The 17,036-nt window shown below is 36.3% G+C and overlaps 1 protein-coding gene across 2 annotated transcripts in view; it reads right to left on the bottom strand.

Moving 5' to 3' along the window:
• The window catches only part of BEND6 (BEN domain containing 6), a 42,817-nt gene that overhangs the window by 11,283 nt on the left and 14,498 nt on the right, over positions 1-17,036 (bottom strand). The window contains exons 2-4 of one of the 2 annotated variants that reach the window (XM_045071211.1): positions 11,785-12,004; positions 8,321-8,356; positions 6,036-6,213 (exon numbers count right to left, since the gene is read on the bottom strand). In XM_045071211.1, the coding sequence (XP_044927146.1) occupies positions 6,036-6,213; positions 8,321-8,356; positions 11,785-11,904 (334 nt within the window). In that variant the 5' untranslated portion in view covers positions 11,905-12,004. The remainder of the gene's footprint in view (positions 1-6,035; positions 6,214-8,320; positions 8,357-11,784; positions 12,005-17,036) is intronic. The other variant, XM_045071212.1, reaches the window with a different exon arrangement.

Genomic DNA, 17,036 nt, shown 5'->3' with positions numbered 1-17,036 from the left:
ACCTAATCTTTACTATTTTCCTTTTCTGGGTCTTCTTACTCTAATATCTACAAGATTTTCTTAACTTTACTTCCAGACATTTTATTGAATTTCTAGGTTTCTCCCCCTTGTTCTTTGGATATTCCTCTCTTAAACTAACCCTGTTCTTGTTTTGTGCAAATTTCTACTGCTCCCTGAGTTGTCTCTGTTCCCTCTGATCTTATTATTCTCTTTGTTCATTTTGGTTTGTGTTCCATGTTAGAGGATTTCCTTAAATAAGCACCCTCCCTCAGCTTGGCTTGTCCCCGAGTTCATAGCTTTGGTTCAACCTCTTCTGAGAGAAAACCTCCATCTTCTACTGCGGTGAAGGGTGGTAGTTGCAGGCTACATAGGGAGAATGTGTGACTTTGTGGTCCCAAAAGGTCTTTATGTAGGTCTTTCAGTTTTTCACACTACCAGCACTATCATAATCCCTTTCACAGGTACAAATCCTAAACCATTTATAGTTTTCTGGTGTGATTTAGCTTCTTTCTTTTTAATTTCTCTACCTCTACTCACTCCGCAACCCCATCCCAGACACTGAGTTTTTAGATTCTTACAGCTAGTCAGTTACTACTCGCTCATCTGCTTTTCAGTGTCTAAAATTTTACTGGCATCTTTTAGCTGCTGTGGTCTTCTTTACAGTTTCCCTGACCTTGTGCTTTTACACACTTTAAGTTTATTTTTAGTAAGGTTTCAGAAGAGAAGGGAGAGTCACACACATTTCACTTAAACTTATGTCATACTTAAAGAAACTGGGGCAAAACTTAACTGATTTTTGATTCTTCACTGAAATCTCATTTTTTACGAGAGTTGAATTTTCAGTTGATGCTTTCTTTTTCCTAGGTATATATTCATTCTCTAAAAATAATGACAACTTAATAACTTCTATAAAATAGATATATCACTATTTTCCTTTTATATCTTATGGTGTTGGTCAGTTGTGGTCCACAAGACATGTTTCAAATGCTTAAAACATACATGTATAGCAGACACACATTTGCTCTTCTGCAAGTCTAAAATGGCATATATATTCTACCATTTTTCCTCAGTAGGCTTTATAAACTGAAAAAGAGCCCTGATTCTTAGTTCAAAATGTTATTAAGAGCATTACTGAGCAAAAGATAAATAACCATTCTGCATTCTTTTCTCAGACCCTTTCTTATTTGGATTATACATAAAATTTCAACTCTCTGTTATCTTCCTACTTCCCAACTGTAGCTTTACAAGGAGGCCTTCTCTGATTATGTTATTTAGGACTGTATTTAAGATTGTGTATTTTTAAAAAAGATTTTATTTATTTATTTGACAGACAGAGATCACAAGTAGGCAGAGAGGCAGGCAGAGAGAGAGGAAGGGAAGCAGACTCCCTGCTGAGCAGAGAGCCCACTGCAGGGCTCAATCCCAGGACCCTGAGATTATTACCTGAGCCGAAGGCAGAGGCTTTAACCCACTGAGCCACCCAGGTAGTACCCCTAAGATTGTATTTTTGATGCTCTCCCTCAAATCCCAATCTTCTTTTACCTTCCTTTATTTTTTACATACTACTATCAGCTAACATTTTATATAATTTATTCAATTATTAATTATTACAGCTTTTGACTGTCTTGTCCCAGTAGAATGTAGGTTTCATGAGAGCAAGGATCTTTGTTTTATTTGCTGGACTTTCCTAGGTACTTAGAACAGTGACTAATATATAGGAGGACTTTATAAATATTACCGAATGAGTAAATGCATGATGAGTACCACAGCAGTAGTGGGCAGTTCCTGTTGCCTGAATTCCAGCCAATAGCTAACTCTACGACTTGGTTTCTGGAGGTACACTTGTGTGTGTGTGTGTGTGTGTGTGTGTGTGTATGGAGGGGGTAGGAGAATATTAAATATATAATAGATAATAGATTATATAGAGATTTGTAAGTGCCAAAGAGGAAATGAAGCAGGGGAATGATAAAATACGTTGCAGAGAGAGAGGCTGAAATTTTATATTGAGGAAGGAGTTTAGGGAAAAGATGAATTTAGAGTAAGGTCTTGAAGTGAGTAAGTGAGAAGAATGTTCTTCTGGGGGAAGAACATTCCAGCTTGAGGAAATGACCAGTACAAAGACACTAAAGTAAGAACATGTCCGATGTCTTCAAAGAAAACACAAGTAGTTCAATGTGGCTGGATCACAGAGAAGGAGGGGAAAGTAGTAGTAAGTAGAAGGGAAATAGCCAGAATGCATAAGGACTAAAGATCATAAAAATGATTTCTGTTTTCCCCTGAGTGAGGAGGAAATATACTTAAGGGTTCTGAAGAGAGAAGTGACATGAAACTGATTTTGTTTAACAGGATTATTCTTGCAACTGTGCTGAGAATAGACTAGAGAAAAGCAAGATCAAAAATAGTGACACCAGCTAGGACTCCACCATAATATTCTATGTGTGAGATAATGGTGGCTTGGACTAGAGTGACAGTAGTAGGGATGGTAAAAAGGATTGTATCCCAAAAATGTTTTGAAAACAAGGTCAGTAAGATTTGTCAATGGACTGAGTGTATGATGTAAAAGAAATATAGAAATTGGTTTTTCATTTGAGAAATTGGAACAATGAAGTTAGCATTAACCAAGATGAGGAAGAAAGGCAAATACAGGTCAGGAGTGTGGTTTGCACATGTTAGTCTGAGAAACCTGTCAGTTATGTCATGTACACAGTTGGACAATGAGTTTGGGTTAAAGGGTGAAGTCCTGGCTGGAGAATCATAGTTTATTGATGGATTTTAACATCATGTAATTAGATATGATCACCTATGAAGTGAGTGTACATAGAAAGAAAAGAAGTTCAAGGTCTGAGCTTGGGGCATCATCAAATATTTAGAGAGTAAGATGATAAAATAAATCAGCCATATGGATTTAGATAGAAAGATCAGCAGTGTAAGAGGAAAACTGATAAATGTGGTGTCCTAAAAGCTAAATGAGGAAACTTCCAGAGAAGGAGAGATAGCCAAATGTCTCAAATGCTGGTCACAGGGCAATTAGATGATCATCAAGAAATGGCTTTTGAAAAAAAAAAAAAAAAAGAAATGGCTTTTGAGGAGCACCTGGGGGGCTCAGTTGGCTAAGCATCTGCCTTGGGCTCAGGTCATGATCTCAGGGTCTTGGGATCGAGCCCCGCATTGAGCTCTCTGCTTCTCCCTCTTACTCTCCCCCTGTGCTCTCTCTCAAAAAAAAAAAATGGTTTTTGAGATTAGCAATATGGAATGTTATGGGTTGAATTGTGTCCCCTCAAAAAGATAAATTGGAGTCCTAACCCCTAGTACCTCAGAGTGCAAACTTATTTGGAAATAGGGTCTTTATATATGTCATCAAATTTAACTGAGGTCATTAAGGTGGGCCCTGATCCAGTATGACTGGTGTCCTTATAAGAATGGGGAAATTTAGACATGATGAGAGATAAGCATATGGGGAGAACACCACAGGAAGCCTGGTATTACATGGCCTCAAGTCAAGGAACAACCAGAAGCTGGGAGAGAGGGCTTCCCTGGTGCCTTTTGCGGGAGTGTGATCCTGCTGACACTTTAATTTTGGAATGTTAGCCTCCAGAAGTGGCAGACAGCACAGTTCTGTTGTTTAAGTTATGCAATTTGTAGTACTTTTTGTTACCAGTAAACTTATATATGGGAGTTATAGTGAATAAGGGAAAGAAATTATAATAGAACAATAAGGAACTAATTGAAGTAGATCCAGAGAGGATAGAAGGGGAAAAATTGAACACAGTATGTAGCATCAAGATCATTTAGGGAGTTTTTCCTATAAAGGGGAGGAAAGAAATAGGGTGGAAGGTGGAGAAGCAAATAGCTTGGAAGGGGTTTGGTTTTGTTTTTTAAATAATGGTAAGTCTGGTGCAAAGGGGAATGATTCATTAGAGAAGGAAAATTTTATCTTGTGTTGGAGAGCCAGGAGAAGCTCTGGAGCTATGTCCTTAGGTGAAAGAGGATGGCATCTAACGCATAGGTGGAGATAACTGTTTTTGGCTAGACAAGAGAGTAGGTCATCATGAGTGACAGGAGAGAGTGAAGCATAAGGCATAGGTGCAGGGATAGGGCACTTGGCTGGTTCAGTTGGTAGAGCATGCAGTTCTTCATCTTGAGGTAGTGAGTTCAAGCCCTAAGTTTGGCATAGAGCTTACTTTAAAAACAAAAATACAAAAAAAAAAAAAAAAAAAAAAGCATGGGTGCAAGGAGACGGCAGTCTATTTCATATCCTTCAATTTCTCAATGAAGTCAGAAGCAAAGTCATCAACTGAGAGTGAGGATATGGGAGGAGGTGTAAAAAGTTGGCAGAGAGAAAAAATGAAATGGCAACTGGGAGTGTGGGAGGGAGAAGAAGCTTGTCATAGTGATTCTTTTCACATACTATTGAAACTCATTTGCTACTCACACTTAGAATTTTATCATCTAAATGTATAACAAAAATTGGTGTAATAATTTTCTTTTGGGGCTTCTATGTGTCAGGTTCTGGTGTTGATAAAAGCAGAGACAGTAACAATAATAAATACCATTACTGAACACCTGTCATGTGCTTTGGGTGAAGCATTTCTTCCAATGATCTCTTCTAATCATCACAGCAGCAAGGACATGATAGGTTATCGCCGCCACCTCCCCCCCTCCCATTTTGAAGTTGGAGCTGGGGGCCCATAAAATACAAAGCAGGTATACATGGCACCAGTTGTATAGCCAGTCAGCAGAGTTGGGATTCAAACCAAGGCCTGTAACTCAAAAATCAATACTTTTAGCCAGCAATTTATACTAACTTTATAAACTAGCTTTTCATCTTACTCTAAGTCCTGGAACAGATTATATGAAAATGAGAATGATCTGTTGTTTGAAATCACAAAAACCTCACCAGAAAAAAAAAAAAAGGCAAAACATTGGTTATAAAAATTCAATATTTAAAGTAGAAAAAAATAAAGACATAATGGTTTGGTGTTGGAATAAATATATTTTAGCTGTAACTGCTTCTACTTAAAACTATGAAGTCTTCACTGTAATAAATATTATTAGGAAAGTATATGAGTCATTACCACAAAATGAAAATCTAGCTCATCACCATGTTCTATCTATCTCCTATCAGTTCTGCCTCCATAATTATGTGGAACTGTCCTCTTTACTTCGATAACCATTGTCCTGGGCTAGGGTGCCATCATGTTAGTCTGGATGACTGCAATACTGTTGGAGAGTGGCCCTTCCCTGATTTCTTTCTTGTGTTATTTGTACTCATTTGTACATAGCAGCCAGAGGGATTTATTTTCAAAATGGTCTGTGTATTTACTGTTTTACAACAGAATATTGCCCAACACAAGACATGATTGCCAAATATTCAGCAGCACAAAATAGTGCATGATGCTTAACTGCAAATGGAAAACATAATTTTTGAAAACTAAACACTTAAATACAATATAGGATCCTAAAAAAGACATTATACCAAGTGGTTTTTAATTTGCATAAATTGATCTTTCTCCTTTATTAGTCTTCAGTGGAATGCGACTATTTTCCCAGACTACTTTTCCCAACTCCAAAACTATACTTCAGTGTACAGGATCTTTATTTCCAGTGGTTCTATAATGTCTCATAATAGGTCCCATTTTCTAGTACTTTCCTTAGCAGAGGGGAATAAGATAAGCACATTATGAACATGATAACTTATTTGTTCTGTCTTACTAACCTTTTCTCTCTGGGGCCTACCACAGTGAGTAACCCCTATTAAATGCTCAATAAATAGCCATTGAATATTATTAAATGAATACAACATTTGATATTTTGTAGGAATAATCTAAAATTCCCTAAGTCATAAACTAAGGGCTTAAAGATGAGTGCTTCTGTGTTAAATTATATAATCATAGATTTTCTTAAAATGTGATTTTTGATTTTTTTTCTCTGAAGCACTGATTTGGTTTTTCACTCTTGACAGCTGATTTGCAGTAATTTTCATTCATCATATATTTTTACTTTTATCTAAAAATATCAATTTTATCAAAGTTTACCTTGAAGCATGACCAAAGACTGTCGAAGTCGGCTGTTTTCTTTCCGGGTGTTTGTTAGTTTTTGTTTCAGACTTTTTATTTTCATGCACAATTCCTCCTTTGATAGTTCTGCTAAAGGCTCTTCATCTTCACTGGAGCTCTCACCAGGTAGAAAAGCATTTCCTGAATATGGGTCTCTCTAAAATACAAAGCAGGTACAACAAAAGAAGGTTCAAAGTGACTTTAATGGTTTATCCCATGTTCTATATGCTGAAGGGACTTAATCAGACCTACAAAACCCTCATCTCCCAGGCATTTCTTGCTCCAGATGAAGAGTTGTCCTACCTAGTGAACTAGCCTCAGCTTTGTCTTCCCCCCTGCAGGGGAGCTCAGAAAAGGGAAGACATCAAAGTTTCATGCACACATCTGTCACATAGCAGAAATCAGGATTCTGTCTAACTTCAGTGAAGAATATAAAGTAGAAAAATTGTATAACAGAGAAGAATCAACCAGACAGCTATTCAGATCTTTGTAACTCATCTTCACCCTCTATTTCTCCCCTAACTTTTCACTCACAGCCTCTCTGTTGAGACTGAGAAATTTGGGGGCTTATTGCATCAGAGAAAAGAGAAAGAAGATTCACTTAGGACAAAGCATTCCTGCTTTCCTTTTAGTTTTAGAAGTAATTTTTAAGGTCAATACTAAGACAAAAGTCTGAAAACATATGTACTTGGGTTGCAAGACCTAGGCTGTATTGATCCAGGAAAGGATTTATTCAAATTATTAATCTTGTGTATCTATCTATCTTTCTATTTTTATGGAAAATTGGAGTATAGAATGGAATTTATAAAGAGCCAAAAGGCTGGAGTATAAAAGTTTTTTAATTTTTATTTTATTTATTTATTTAAAAATATTTTATGTATTCATTTAAGAGAGAGGGAGCTCCAGTGTGGTGGGGGAGGGACAAAGGGAGTAGGAGAAGCAGACTCCCTGCTGAGCAGGGATTCCCGATATGGGACTTGATTCCAGGACCTGGAGATCATGACCCAAGCCACAGGCAGATGCTTAACTGACTGAACCACTCAGTCAATCCTGGAGTATAAATAAACTTTAGAGTAGAAGAGATAAAGTTATGACATAATGTTTAATGTTGCACAGGAAGGGAAGAGACATTCTGGTGCCAGGAGAAGCCTGGAAAAAAAGGAGCTGGGATGGCAGGAAATCAGATTCAAGTGTCTTTGCTCTTCCTGACCCCACTGTTTGGGGGGAGGAGAGATGGGTCACAAGAATAAGGGTATATGATAGAAATATCCAGATAAATGAGGAGCAATCCTAGAATAACAGGGTTGGCTCCTGCTCCTCAGTTTATTAAAAACTCTGTAAAGAGGGACACCTGGGTGGCTCAGTTGGTTAAGTGTCTACCTTCAGCTCAGGTCATGATCCCAGGGTCCTGGGATCAAGTACATTGGGCTCCTTGCTCAGTAGGGAGCCTGCTTCTCCCTTTGCCTGCTGCTCCCCCTGCTGGTGCTTGCTCTCTTTCTCTCTCTTTGACAAATAAATAAGTAAAATGTTTAAAACAAAACAAAACAAAACAACTCCCTAAAAAGAGTCCCCATGTCCATCATTAACCCTAGGGTGTTAATGGTGCCTCTCTGGATCATAAATTAGAAATGGCCAAAAATAAGTATCTAGACAGCTGGATAAGAGAAAACAGTCAGACTCCCCAGAGTTCTTGAAAAGCAGCTAGAGAATCCAAATTGTCTCTCTGTCCTGGTCAGGAGACAGGTGAGTGCTGGGGAAACTGGTGAAATAGAAATAGTTTAGTGTGAGAACAGTGAGTCCACACAATGCCAGAACCTTATAGAAGATGGCAGTGGTCCTGACTCTTGCTGGCAGAGAGCCTCTTCAGACAACTGCACTGAAGGAAGAAGAGGCCAAGACTTAACAGCAGAGCACAAGGAACACATATAAGAGATACTCCCTGAAATGCGACTTAACAGCAGAGCACAAGCAACACATATAAGAGATACTCCCTGAAATGATAGGCCCTGGGGAACAGGGAACACTGCACAGCAGGGCACTACAGGACCTCTTCTTCATAAGGCTATTATTGTTAAAAGCAAAAGAAGTAGCTGACTTTCCTAACACTGAGAAACAGACACAGAGAGTTAGACAAAATGAAGAGACAGATGAATATGTCCCAAATGAAAGAACAGGACCTAATCATAGCAAGAGATCTAAGCAAAACAGATATAAGTAATATGCCTGATAGATAGTTTTAAAGTAATGATCATAAAGATACTCACTGGACTTGAGAAAAGAGTGGAGGACATCAGTGAGACCTTTAACACAGAGATAAAAAAAGAACCAATCAGAGATAACACAATAAATGAAATTCAAAATACACTCGATGGTTGGGGCATCTGGGTGGCTCAGTTGGTTAGGTGTCTGCCTTCAGCTCAGGTCATAATGCCAGGGTCCTGGATCAAGCCCCACCTTGGACTTCCTGTTCAGCAGGGAGTCTGCTTTTCTCTCTTCTTCTGTCCCTCCCTCTGCTCATGAGTTCTTTCTCCCTCTCTCTCAAACAAAAAATCTTTTAAAAAGTATACTTGATGGAATAAATAGCAGACTAGATGAAGCAGAAGAATTAATTAATGACATGGAAGATAGAGTAATGGAAAGTAACCAAGCTGAGCAAAGGAGAGGAAAGAAAATTATGCAAATTGAGATAATCTTAGGGAAATCGATGACTCCATCAAGCATAATAACATTCTCATTATAAGGATCTCAGAAGAAGAGAGAGAAAAGGGGGCAGAATATTTATAAGAAGAAATAATAGCTTAAAACTTCCCTAATCTGGGGAAGGAAATAGGTATCTGGGGGAAAGAGGCACAGAGAGAGCCCCCCTCCCCTAATTCAACCCAAGGAGGTCTGCACCAAGACACATAGTAATTAAAATGGTAAAAAGTAATGATAAAGAAAAATATTTCAAAATAACAAGAGAATAAAAGTTAGTTACATACAAAGGAAACTCCATAAGGTTTTCAGTGGATTTTTCAGCAGAAACTTTGTGGGCCAGGAGGGAGTGGCATGACATATTCAAAGTGTTGAAAGGGAAAAATCTGCAGCCAAGAATACTCTATCCACCAAGGCTATTACACAGAATAGAAGGAGAGATAAAGAGTTTTTCATAAAAAAAAAAATAAATAAAGTAACTCATCACCACTAATGCAGCCCTACAAGAAATATTAAAGGAGACTCTTTGAATGAAAAGGAAAGACCACAAATGAGAGTATGAAAAGTAAAAAAATACAAAAGCAATATAAGTAAGTACTTTTGTAAAAACCAGAAAAAGTTATTCATAAAATGAAAGGATGTAGAATATGGCATTATATACCTAAAATATGAGGAGAAGTGTAAAGGATGGTTTCAAAATTAAGCAATCATCAACCTAATATAGACTGTTCTATGCAGAAACTATTTTATGCAAACCTAATGGTAACCACAAGTCAAAAACTGGGTATCAGGTCAAAAACCATGAAAGAGAGCAAGAGAAGAAAGGATCAGAGAAAACCTATAGAAATAACCACAAAACAAATAGCAAAATGACAATAAATACATATCTACAAATAATTACTTTGAATATAAAAGAACTTAAAAAAAGATTTTACTTATTTATTTGAGAGAGAAAGAGAGAAAAAGAGAGAGAACATGAACAAGGGAGAGGAATAGAGGGAGAGGGAGAAGCAGACTCCCTACAGAGGGAGCCTGACACAAGTCTCAAACCCAGGACTTTGGGATCATGACCTGAGCTGAAGGCAGATTCTTAACTGACTGAGCCACCAGATGCCCCTTGAGTAGTCAGTTTAGACCCAGAGATAGGTGTTGCATGTTAAGTAAGGTAGACCAGCAAGATAAGAGAGATCCTCAACATTGTGGAGCTGCCATAGTAAAATCAGTGCTGATGGAAAAATCAGAAACAGATTGAGGTATATATCATGATACCAATGTACTACTAAATGATGTACTAAATGATCTATCCATAAAGTTGTACAATGCAACTTGTAAAGATGTACAATGTGTGATTGGTAAGAACGAAAAAGTTGGAAGCAAGCCATATCCATCATAGGATACTGGCTAAATAAAGACTGGTACATAGACACAGTGGAATAATATGGAGCTATAAAAAAGAGAAAGTTCTTTATACACTAGTGATAGATCTTAAAAAAATATTAAGTAAAAAAGCAAAGTACAAAGCAGCATATCTGATAAGTTACTTTTTTGTGCAAAAGAGGGGACAAAATATCTATTTTTATATTTGTTTTATTTGAACAAAGAAACACTGGAAGGATTAACAAAGAAAGCAATAAATGTGGTTACCTATAGTGTAGGTGGGAGGGGGGAACAGGGTGGATGGGAGACAGGGAAGTGAGTGAGAATTTTCACCATTTACCTTAAAATATATATTTATATATATTAAAATACATGCCTTCTGATTTTTTAAACTCAGAAAAGCTTTATTTTTATTTCTTTAATTTTGCTTTCTTGTGCCTTCAACACTTTCACAATAATTTTCTGCTTAATAAAGAAAGCTCACTTAATCCTGTCAGGCACACATTTAGCACATGTGGAACCATCATGGATCCTGCTGACATGTTTTTAAATTTTAGAAAGACCTTGTAAGAACTTTAAAGATTTATTTGAGAGAGAAAGCATGTGCTCTTATGTGGGAGGGTGGGGGGAGATGGAGAGAAAGAATCTCAAGAAATCTCCTCACTAAAGGAGGAGCCCAACTCAGGCTCAATCTCAGGACTCTGAGATCATGACCTAAGCTGAAATCGAGTCAGAAGTTTAACCAACTGAGCCACCCAGGCACCCCTAGATCCTCGTAAGAACTTTAAGTCTCGTAGCATAAACTCCTTAAAGATGAACCGAGAACATTCCACCACAAATTTTGCCAGTTTCCCAATCTTCTTGGTATAAAGGTAAACAGCTCCATTACCATAGTTTTGGGACTGCCTAGTTTTGCTAGGGGCTATATTTTACAGTACCTTATAATAGTGTGTCAAATGCCAGGCCATCCTGAATTCCTCTAAACACCATCCCCAGAAGATTAAAAAATATTTTAAACTATGAGAATGTATAGTATGTATTTAAAAAATTAAATAAGAATACATGCACATAACAAACTACATGTATTACAAAGACATACACAAATATATATACTGCAAAGACACACACATAAAATGAAAAAAGATACACACATTATTGGGTTGTTCAAAGTATAAGAGGACAATGCGAGTGGGGAATACAGCTTAAAAAGGAATAAATAAATAAAAAAAGAAAGGAGCCCACATCAAACCAGTGATGAACATGGGCCACAAACCGGAGTTATAAAAGAAGAGAAACAGTAAATATTAAAGAAGACATAGATATTTCAATTTCTTTAGTACTTTTTGAGAGGAAAAATAGTTTCTGACAGTTTCCTCTCCTTCATTTCCCAGAATATGAGTGAAAGTTTGAACAATGGCATAATTGGTCATACTTAAATAGAAGCAGGTAAAATGTCTTTTGAGTATGTTTCTAACTCAACTTGTTCAACATTACAAAGAGAATATGAAATTTTTATTCCCTTGGTTGAACAAAGAATTAAAGGGAACAATGAGTTAATAGAAGAAGAGAAAGTACTGAAGTAAAAAATTATGAAAAGCACTATGGAATTATGCTGAAGCTAGATAATAAAGTTATACTGAGGTAACAGAACACCAACCTGTCCTTTATCCATGTCACTATTTGCATTCTCTGAGTCCATTGTCTCTGTCCTTTTCCTTTTCCCTTTTCTAAGAGCTTGGGTATTGGTAATGTCATCTGTTTGCAAGATCTTCTGCATTTTCTCAAATAGTTCTCAAAGATTTTCTGAAATCGTAGGAAGAGGGAATGCCCATGTAGATGATACTATTCTTGACGTAGTCCCCAAATTAATGTTTTTCCTTAAAAACAAAACAAAAAAAGGATACGTAATGTATATACAAGCAGATGATTCGTAATTACAGTAGCCACTCAAGTAAAATACTTTTACTAAACGTTTCTTATCTTTCTCCTGCTGACAAATTTTGCACATTTTCATTTGATTCAAAATCTTCCAATTTCATCGTCATCATGAGGATGTCTTGTTTCTAGGATGTGACTGATATGCAGTGAATTGTCACTTATAAAATGAAATAGTGTGAAAAAAACTTTCATCTTTATAAGTTTTTTCTTGACAGTCAGTTATAAGCAGTCTAAATATCAACATAGAAACATTATAAATTTATGCAGGCAGTATTTCACAGGATCAAAGTTATAAAAGGCATTAATACTAGTAGATCTCATTAGGATCAAAATGTTCCAGGGGGGATTAATAAGCAATAAGAATTGCTTATAAGTTTGTTTTGCTTTTTTCTGAAAACTCTCCAGTTTTGAGGTGGAAGACTTTTCTTGGTGTAAATTTAAGAATTTACCATAAAGAATGAAAGAAAAATATATCTCAAAGGCAAAGATACAGTTCATAAAAAATTTTAAAGAATAATAATTATTATCCTTTAACTATTAAGTAGATAATAATTATCTACTTTTCAAAACCTGAAAAGTAGATAATAATTATTAGGTAAGGATGAAGTGACCAAATTTAATTTTTGCTATTCACAGATGATATAGTACATTTGGTCTTAACATCCTTATTACTCACATATATTGGTTTGTATCTATGAAAAGATATTAATTGTAAATAATAAAACTTTAAACACAGAAAGGGGCTGAACTTAAAGGGACTTTAAGAAATATCTAGACTGTTGAGCAGAAGGTAACATAGCTTCCTTACCAAAATATACCAAATAATTCTTTTAGAAAATATGGCACTTTTACCTACTTTAAGAGAAATTCACCATTCTTTACTCCAAGCATGAAATAATTTGGTATTGTCTTGCCAAAATCATTTGTTGTGAGTCTGAAAGCTTACTTTGGATTTTCACATATATGAATAATATTTGAACTCACACATGGAATTGAACTGAATTGTGAATCATATCTGACTCACAAACATAAGGGGTTTTATCTAGCATCAAGCTTTATTAATAATTTTAATGATAAGGCAATCGAGAGGCACAGGTCAAGTAGAGAGAGGTCTAGGGCATCCTACTGGTTTTGTAGGTCCTTCCTTTTCAGATCACATAGGTACTCTGTGGTCTAGAATAAGTGAAGCCTTTAAATGATGAGGGTCACCTCACATAGTGGGGAGTGTTTAAGTTGTAACACATCTCCATTTTATATCTCCATTTATACCTCAGAGTTGTATAGCTTACATGACCTTTTCAAGGTTATAAACCCAGAGGTTCTGGGTATGTTTACTATAAAAAATCCTAAATCAGGGATATATAATTAAAAGCATTCTAGGGGCACCTGGGTGGCTCAGTAGGCACCCAGGTACCTTCCTCAGAAGGCAGAAGCAGAAGCCTCTGCCTTCGGCTCAGGTCATGATCCCAGGGTCAATCCCAGGATTGAGCCCCGAATCAGGTCCTGCATCAGGCTTTCTCCTCAGCAGGAAGCCTGCTTCCTCCTCTCTCTCTCTGCCCGCCTCTCTGCATTCTATAGATTAAAAACTCCACTCTTAGCCAATATCATTAATCCATCTACCCAGAGCAAGGTCAACAAACATTCTTCTTTAAAAAAATTATTTATTTATTTATTTATTTATTTGACAGAGATCACAAGTAGGCAGAGAGGCAGGCAGAGAGAGAGAGGAAGGAAAGCAGGCTCCCTGTTGAGCAGAGAGCCCGATTTGGGGCTCGATGCGGGACTCGATGCGGGGCTTGATCCTTGGACGCTGGGATCATTACCTGAGCCGAAAGCAGAGGCTTTAACCCACTGAGCCACTCAGGCACCTCAACAAACATTTTTCTATAAAGGGTCACATAGTAAACATTTTAGGCTTTGTAGGTCAAGAGGCAAAATTGAGGATATTATGTAATTCTTATATAGCAAAAAAGAAAAGTTTTCACAAAATTTTATTCATAAAATTGCAAATATACTATTAATAATCGAATACAACTTTTTGTAAGACAGTTCTGTTCATGAGAACAGAATTTTTAAAAATCTTGTTTAATTAGAGTTCAAAGTTTTCTCCACCATCAAAATACATTTCCCGGGGCGCCTGGGTGGCTCAGTGGGTTAATCCGCTGCCTTCAGCTCAGGTCATGATCTCAGGGTCCTGGGATCGAGTCCCACATCGGGCTCTCTGCTCGGCGGGGGCCCTGCTTCCCTTCCTCTCTCTGTGATCTCTTCCCTTCCTCTCTCCTACTGTGATCTCTCTCTGTCAAACTAATAAATAAAATCTTAAAAAAAAAAAAAAATACATTTCCCAAGTATTCATTTGTTAATGCTGACCTGCAATGAGATTTCTTTTTTTAATTTCTTTTCAGCGTAACTGTATTCTGCAATGAGATTTTATGTATTCCATATCTGAAAATGTCTTTTACACCAACAGGCATTGCCATATACTGATCTTAATCCTTGAGTTTATAATTTTCTTAACTGAGATAAAAGTCACAAAACATAAAATTCACCATTTTAATAATTTTAACTATATGTTCACTGGTTTTTTAGTACATTCACAATATTACACAATCATCACTAAGGAAGTTCATACCTCCCAATATAAGTTAATAATTTTAATTGAGGATATTCATCTTTCAGTAGACTTTTACAGAATTCTATTAAATTCATTTGGTATTTACTTTTTAGTGTACTATTCTATTGCAGCAATTAATTATTTCCAATTAAAGGTTAGGAAGAAGTTCCTCATTGCACAGTTAAATGTATTTTTTTACGATTATTTATTTTAGATAGAGAAAGAGAGAGAGGGATTTGGGGGGCAGAGGGAGAAAATCTTCAAACAGACTCCTCACGGAGTATAGAGTGCAGGAGGATGATGGGCTCAACCTCATGACCCATGAAATCATGACCTGAGGTGAAACCAAGAGTGGGATGCTTAACCGACTGAGCCATCAAGGTGCCCCTTAAATGTATTTTGAAATAGATAAATTTTCTTTGTACTTACATTGAAGTCTGAAACACAATACTAGAACTGTAGTTTAAACTGGAAAAATACATATAGTGCAAATTCGAGTGGAGATGAACATCTCAATTCTTTTTTTTTTTTTTTAAAGAACATCTGAATTCTTGTTATAACTTTTGGCGTGAGGGGAAATGTATAAAGCAGCCTGAGACATTACTTATGAGTGACAAGTTAAGGTTATTGAAATGACTTTACCTCAGTGTAATTTTTGCATATAAGTACTTGTGTTGTCTTGTGATTTGGTCTTGTAGATTGTTAATGAATTCATTATCAAGTCTGTTACAAAAGCTAATTTCCATTAGCCATTCTGTGTTCCAAAAGCTACTCAGCATTCCATAGGAGTGGTTGAGGACAGTTACTAAAAATTTCAGTCTTGGCCCTGAGCTCACACATTTGCAGTGAAACTTCACCACCGCTAAGTTATGGAAATGCTGTATAGCAGGGCAAGGCAGAATACTCAACCTCTATTTCTGAAAAAAATTAATGGAATTTATGATGGTCAAGTCCACAAGAAGGAAGATCACCATTGGCACTATTGGTTTGGTGAAGATAATATTTTCAGAAATTGAAAGGTGATCTTAAAATGTATATGGAAATGCAAGACATCAACAATGGCCAAAACAATCTTGAAAAAAAGAAGGAATTTTTAATAATCACATTTCCCAATTTTAAATTTTAGTACAAAGCTACAGTAAGCAAAACTGTGTGGTACTGGCATAAAGATAGACATCTAAATCATTAGAATAGAATTGAGAGTCCAGAAATAAACCTTTACATTTATGATCAATTGATTTTTTACAAGGTTGCAAAGACAAGTAAGTGAGGAAAGAAAAGTCTTTGCAACAAATGGTGCTGGAACAACTGAATATTCCTATGCAAAAGAGCAAAACCTACTTCACACTATATGCCCAAATTATTTCAAAATTTACTTTTAGATCATAGACCCAAATGTAAGAGCGAAACTCTTAGAAGCAAACATAGGAGTAAATTTTATAATCTTAGGTTAGACAATGATTTTAAAATATGACAATGAAAGTGTTCACAAATGAGACCATCAAGAAAGCAAAAAAGGTAACCCACACTATGGAAGAAAACATTTGAAAATAGATCTCATAAGAGGCTTGTATAGAGTATATATAAAGAACTCTCACAACGCAATAATAAAAGAAACCCAGTTTTTTAAATGGGTGAAGGATTTAAACAGGCATTATTTCAAAGAAGATACACAGATAGCCAATAATCACATGACAAGATGTCATTAATCATTACAGAAATGTTCATAAAAAGTATGATGAGATGTTACTTCATACCCACCAAGATGGCTATAATAAAAAAAAGAGAAAATAACAAGTGTTGGTAAAGATGCGGGGACATTGGAGCACTTTATACATTGCTGGTGGGATTGTAAAATGGTACGGGCATTTTGAAAAACAGTCTGGCAGTTTCCCAAAAAATTAAACATTAAATCATCCTGATTGAACACATCAATTCTACTCCTAAGCATATACCCAAGAGAAATGAAAACATATATCCCTGCAAAAACTTGTATGTAAATATGCAAAGCTATATTATTCATAGTAGCTAAAAAGTAGAAAAACCCAAATATCTATCAACTCATGAAGAATAAATAAAATGTAGCATCTTTAGAGTGAAATATTATTCAGCAATGAGAAATAAAGTTCTGATACATGCTACAACACGTATGAGCCTTGGAAATATGCTAAGTGAAAGACACCAGTCACAAAAGATCACACATTATGTGGTTCCATTTATATGAAATGTCAAGAATAACAGCAGATAATTTATAGACACAGAAACTAGATTGGTGAGTTCTTAGGGGTAAAAGATTTTGGGGGTGGGGGTGGGGAGGAGGTGTGATTGCTAATGCATATAAGAGTATCCTTTAATTT

This window comes from Mustela putorius, unplaced genomic scaffold (genome assembly GCF_011764305.1).
Source record: "Mustela putorius furo isolate JIRA1106 unplaced genomic scaffold, ASM1176430v1.1 tig00003983_pilon_pilon_pilon, whole genome shotgun sequence".
In the NCBI taxonomy this organism is placed as follows: domain Eukaryota; kingdom Metazoa; phylum Chordata; class Mammalia; order Carnivora; family Mustelidae; genus Mustela; species Mustela putorius.
Note: the sequence above shows the minus strand (reverse complement) of the source record. Positions and strands in the feature narration are given on the sequence as shown.